The following is a 5,716-nucleotide window of genomic DNA, read 5'->3' as shown; positions in this document are numbered from 1 at the left end:
TTTGAATGTTGAGATTTATGTGATTTTGAAATATCAATCTTCTTCTGCAACTCCAACTAAAATGATTTTTATTACCATTTCAGCTTGTAGAACTACTAAAATCATGTGAGTATCGAACATTGGCAATTGGAGATGGTGGAAATGATGTCAGGATGATACAACAAGCTCATATTGGGGTAGGCATAAGTGGCAGAGAAGGATTGCAGGCAGCTAGGGCAGCTGATTATAGTATTGGAAGTAAGAAGTCAACTGTTTATAAGCTTCTTTGGATATTAAGAATAGTTTGATGTCATTCTTTTCTTTTACAATTTTTTTCTTTTCTTTTACAATTTTTTTGATGAATCTTTGAATTGTTAAACCTTTTTTTGGTCTTTGTACCAAAAGGAAATGCCAGAACATGTTGGAATTGCAAAACTAATCGCTACTTGGGGCTAAGACATTCTTGTTCTGCTAGATATTACATGAACTCCTTTAAAAAGTTCTGGTTTTTTTATTCTTTTTAATTTATCTCTGAGTTGTCATGGAGTTTCTAGTCAAACGAAACTTTCCTCTTGTCCGAGGCCTCCTATGACCAAAAAACAATATTTTACTAGTTGAAACATGATATTTGATCATGTTGCTTGTGAATTTGTAGTTGATAAGAAAATGCTTAGTTAATGAATTTGTTGTGCTCTTAAGAAACATGATAATAAAAATTGAGGATTTGAAAACTTGTAATGCTACTGTGACCTGTAGAAGGAAATCACAACCATGATGATCATTTTTGAATTTAACAAACTTTGTTTTGGTGAGTTTGACTTGCAAATTAGTTTCATAAAGATATTGTGTTATCGGGGATTGTTTGAAATTTGTTTTAGTTGACTGAATGTTAATGACTGACTGTTGATTCAATATGTTAACATCTGCTACTATTCTTGGCTTGCAGAATTTAGGTTTTTGAAAAGGCTTATACTGGTCCATGGGCGCTATTCATATAATCGTACAGCATTTCTTTCTCAGTATTCATTCTATAAATCTCTACTCATATGTTTCATCCAGATCTTGTAAGTGTCCCCGATTAAACCACCTTAATTTTGTTTTCTCTTTTGGTTGCATTAGCACTGCATCTTTGTAGCTTTACCTATGTACTAATAGCCCAGTATGTCCAGTTTCTCTTTGATTTCAGGTGTCTCCGGAACCAGCCTATTTAATTCTGTTAGCTTAATGGCTTATAATGTTTTCTACACCAGTGTCCCTGTATTAGTAAATGTTCTTGACAAAGATCTTAGTGAGAGAACTGTCATGCAGCATCCTCAGATATTGTTCTACTGCCAAGCAGGAAGGTTTGTACAGAATATCTTGAACTATATTAACTTGACATTGCCCTTGCTCTGTGGACTCTTAAAATTAGTTTTAGAAGACACTGTAGTTTCAAATTTATTTGTATGTTATTGATGCCTTTTTTGAGCTTAATAGATTTCTGTTTGATACAGGCTTCTCAATCCTAGCACATTCGCTGGATGGTTTGGTCGGTCCCTTTTTCATGTTAGTTTTTTCCCTTTGCACTTCCAATGTTTCATTTAGAAAATTTAGTATCCTAGTTTGAATTGTATTAGTCATATTTTTAGATATCTTTTGACTGGCTGAGATTACTTACGTAGATAAATCAATTCTTGGACCCTTGAATTCCTAGATGAGTGAGGTGGTTGGACAACATGGTCAAATCCTTCAATTTGGAAGCAACTTGATTCCAACATGTATATAAAATTTGATGAAAATCATTAAATGATTGGAGTAGCATTTGCAATTTAGCAATCTTTGACTCTTGGTCATTTGTCATTTGCAATTTAGCAATCTTTGACTCTGGTCATTTGCAATTTAGCAATCTTGGTCATTTGCTATTTTTAGAAAGGCACTTCTCAGAAATGGCTTTTTTTTTTTATATATAATTTCATTTGACTTTTCTAGAAATTTGGATCATCTAGGATAAGGGCCTTCTTGTCACTTCAAGAAGGATAACATTTCAGAGCTGCTTTTTCCCCCCTACTGATGCCTTTTGTCTTGACTCCTTCATCACCCGATTCTTTATGCATAAGATGCTAATATTGCAATCTGTTTATTGCTTTCAGGCAATTGTTGTCTTTGTCATCAGCATACATTCGTATGCTTTTGAGAAAAGTGAGATGGAGGAGCTTTCGATGGTTGTTCTATCTGGATGTATTTGGTTGCAAGCGTTTGTTGTTGCACTAGAAACCAAGTTAGTGAGATACTTTTCATTTCTTGATTGGGCTGTTCTTGAACTAAAAATAGGGTTTCTGCAATCAGATTTGCTTTATTCTGATGTTTAGTTATCTTTATCAGTCTATACTGGACACCTAAATCCAAAATATTTTCAATTAAATAGCTTTGAAAGGATACTGTTTTATTTAAAATTTTGTAGCTATTCATGAAGGTTTTCAGGGTTTAGTTTGATACCTTAGGCAAATAGGAAATAGTTGTGCTCGTTTGTTTGCTAAGTTTGTATTTGTTGTCTGCAGTTCCTTCACAATATTGCAACATCTTGCAATTTGGGGAAATTTGGTTGCATTTTATGTGATCAACTGGATCGTCAGTGCTCTGCCATCATCGGGGATGTATACAATAATGTTTCGCCTTTGTAGGCAGCCGTCTTACTGGATTACTATGTTTGTAAGCTCTCATGTCCACTCTCTCTTGATTCATCGTTAATATTAATATTATGGTTGGTTTCTGAATTAGAGTACAGAAACATGTGTCCCTGCACTTTGTATGGTTTCCAGGGACAAGACTAGTCTCCCAACTAAAAACCACACAACCAACACCACCCCCCCAACCCCAACAAAAAAAAAAAAAAAAGCCCCACCTCCACCCTTCCCTCGCCCCAAAGTCAGATATGGAAGTAGGTATTTCCTGGTAAAGAAATGTCCTTGTCTATTGATTTTCATTTTATTTCTTAAAGATCGTATCAGAAACTTCTTATTGCTCATTTAAAAGTTTCTTATTCAGTATAATTAGTTAATGCAATTTTAATCCTATTGCAGCTAATTGTGGTGGCTGGTATGGGTCCTGTGCTGGCTCTAAAGTACTTTAGATATACATACCGACCTAGTAAAATTAACATACTTCGACAAGCTGAACGATTGGGAGGTCCCATCTTGTCTTTGGGAAACATAGAGCCGCAGTCTAGAGCCTTTGAGAAAGAAGTTTCACCTTTGTCAATCTCCCAACCCAAGAGTCGGAGTCCCGTATATGAACCACTGCTATCAGATTCCCCAAATGCGATAAGGCGGTCTTTTGGACCTGGTGCCCCTTTCGATTTCTTTCCGTCACAATCACGGTTGTCTTCCAGTTATGCAAGAAATTGTAAGGATAACTGATATTCCTAAACAAGAAACAGAAGTAGGTGAATGAGTTGTACAATAGAGACCTTTAGCTGGTATTTGTTTTTGGATTAGCCAGCGGTGTATGTTGTAATCGACCATAGTTATGGTAGCAATTTTGTTTGTTGTAAATTGTAATTGTTGAGAGTTATCACAGTTAGTAGGTTCGATGGTTCGCTTTTTTTGGAGCCTAAAAATGGCTATCACCTCCAGGAATGAAGGAGGGATATGCATATCACTGGCGAGTCATGTACTCATGTTGATTCTAAAAAAGGAGCAAGTCTAGAAATGATGAATGGATGCTCTCTGGAGCAGTCAATGCATGATAGCTAAAGTCCTTGGATCACAGACTAGACAATTGTCTGTACTGACTGCATCAAAATCTTCATATCTATATATAAAATTGTAGTTTTTGCCTCCATACTAATGAAATTGCGCCCACCACCCTTCAACAAAATTTAAGGATTAGAGAATTGTTCCCACCAAAATCTCCATATATGTATATAAAATTGTAGTTTTGTCTCCAAACTTGAATGAAATTATCTTCACTACCTTTAACAAAATTTAAAGTAGTAGTGTACAAATTTTTTTTTTTTAAGTGTAGATGGGAGGTCTCAAATCCCATCCCTCTCCCTAGTAGTGTACAATTTGTTTATAGGTCAATATCCAAATAATTTAACATTTAAAATAAATGACACCACCTTGTTTAAATAAAGAAAGGGACTCAATTTGCATTTATTTTTTTATCTATTCTAATGTGCTCCCAGCATGCAAACCCATTTGAAAAGTTTTTTTAAACCTTTTTCACTACACATCAAACTCATAGATTGCTCATTTTTTATTTCATTTTAATAAAAATCTAGAGAAAATTATTAGAGTTGTAAGATGAGAAGTGGAAGAATCCTTTATTAAAATTTGAGATTTGAGAGATATTTGTTTTGTTGCTAAATTGTAGATTAATTATACTCATAATTGTTACATATATATCGTTAGTTAAACATATTTTTTTCATGTTATAATTAGAAAATTTTCATATATTAACTTTGCCCCCATTGAATTTCCTTTCTAGGTTCGTCCCTGATGGGAGCAGTAATATTCTACTGCTTTGAAGATGTACTAATTTAAATGTATTCTCCTTATAGTAGATGTCCAAATACATAGCACAAATCGAAATACACAACGGGACCTTTATCCTAAGAAGGAGCTTCCGATGCTTAAATCGGTACCTAGACTTAGAAAGAATACTTTAAATATAAAAGCAATGAGTTATATTTGGAGAGTTTAGAACAGAATAATTTACCTCTTATTTTATCAATTTATACAAGAGCGCTGACGTGTTTTTTACCAAATGGATCATAATAACCTTTATGGACTTGAACCTAAGAATGATTGATTTGATCCAATAAAGATAGTATTTGTATCCTTCAATTGCCATTGGCACATGGCATTGTATAATTGGTCATATTTTTTGCATCAGCATTTGCCCTTCACTCTCAGTGGTTACTCGTACTGTTGAGATTAGTAGAGTGCTCATGGTAGATTCTAGCTCAAAATGAAAATTGACTTGCTCCCACTCATAGCTCCAACCTTTGTTTACAAGTAAATTTTCACCTGTAACGTGCTACCCTACTACAACGCAGCATAAAGTAGTACTTAGGAACCTCGTCTAGTCTATTATAACTACTGTATACTTGAGTTTATTATAATGCAGCATAAAGTCTATTATAAACTACTGTATACTTGAGTTTATTATAACGCAGCACAAAATCTATTATAACTATTGTACACTTGAGTTTATATTCTTCTTACAAGTTGAAGCATAGTATATTATTTATGAGTAAATTTTCACCTGTATGTGCTGCCCTGTTGCGATGCAACATAAAGTTGTACTTAGGAACCTCATCTAGTTTGGTTTTGAAAAAAAAAAAAAACTATTATAACTGCTATACACTTGAGCTTATATTTTTCTTGCAGGTTGAAGCATAGTTAAGCATGAAGTACTATTGTACAATTAAGCGTGAACTAATTAAGTTCACAGGATAAGAATTGGAAGCTGCAACATATTATTCAATTGCATTTCTGATGCAAATTTAGTTGCCACTAAGGTTTTGTGTGTTAGTTATTTTCACATTCTCAAATGTCCAAAGTCAAAAGTTCAAACGAATCATTCAAGAGGACCTTTAAATGCGTGTAATGCATCAATTCACGTTAATGGAGAGTTCAATGGGGCATTGCAACATCACTTGATTCACCTACAACCATTGAAGGAGTTAGTCCGAGGAAAACTATAGTTTATATACTTATTCACGTGGCAAAAGACATTGGTGCTGTAGGATCCG

The 5,716-nt window shown here is 34.3% G+C and overlaps 1 protein-coding gene across 1 annotated transcript in view; it reads left to right on the top strand.

Annotated features, from left to right (window-relative positions):
- The window catches only part of LOC113750579 (phospholipid-transporting ATPase 2-like), a 31,593-nt gene extending 28,040 nt beyond the window's left edge, over nucleotides 1-3,553 (top strand). The window contains exons 3-9 of the mRNA XM_027294540.1: nucleotides 84-237; nucleotides 926-1,043; nucleotides 1,149-1,322; nucleotides 1,473-1,524; nucleotides 2,109-2,236; nucleotides 2,517-2,667; nucleotides 3,039-3,553. Of these exons, the coding sequence (XP_027150341.1) occupies nucleotides 84-237; nucleotides 926-1,043; nucleotides 1,149-1,322; nucleotides 1,473-1,524; nucleotides 2,109-2,236; nucleotides 2,517-2,667; nucleotides 3,039-3,374 (1,113 nt within the window). The 3' untranslated portion in view covers nucleotides 3,375-3,553. The remainder of the gene's footprint in view (nucleotides 1-83; nucleotides 238-925; nucleotides 1,044-1,148; nucleotides 1,323-1,472; nucleotides 1,525-2,108; nucleotides 2,237-2,516; nucleotides 2,668-3,038) is intronic.
- The last annotated feature ends 2,163 nt before the right edge of the window (nucleotides 3,554-5,716 follow it).

This window comes from Coffea eugenioides, chromosome 10 (assembly GCF_003713205.1).
Source record: "Coffea eugenioides isolate CCC68of chromosome 10, Ceug_1.0, whole genome shotgun sequence".
Lineage (NCBI taxonomy): Eukaryota > Viridiplantae > Streptophyta > Magnoliopsida > Gentianales > Rubiaceae > Coffea > Coffea eugenioides.
Note: the sequence above shows the minus strand (reverse complement) of the source record. Positions and strands in the feature narration are given on the sequence as shown.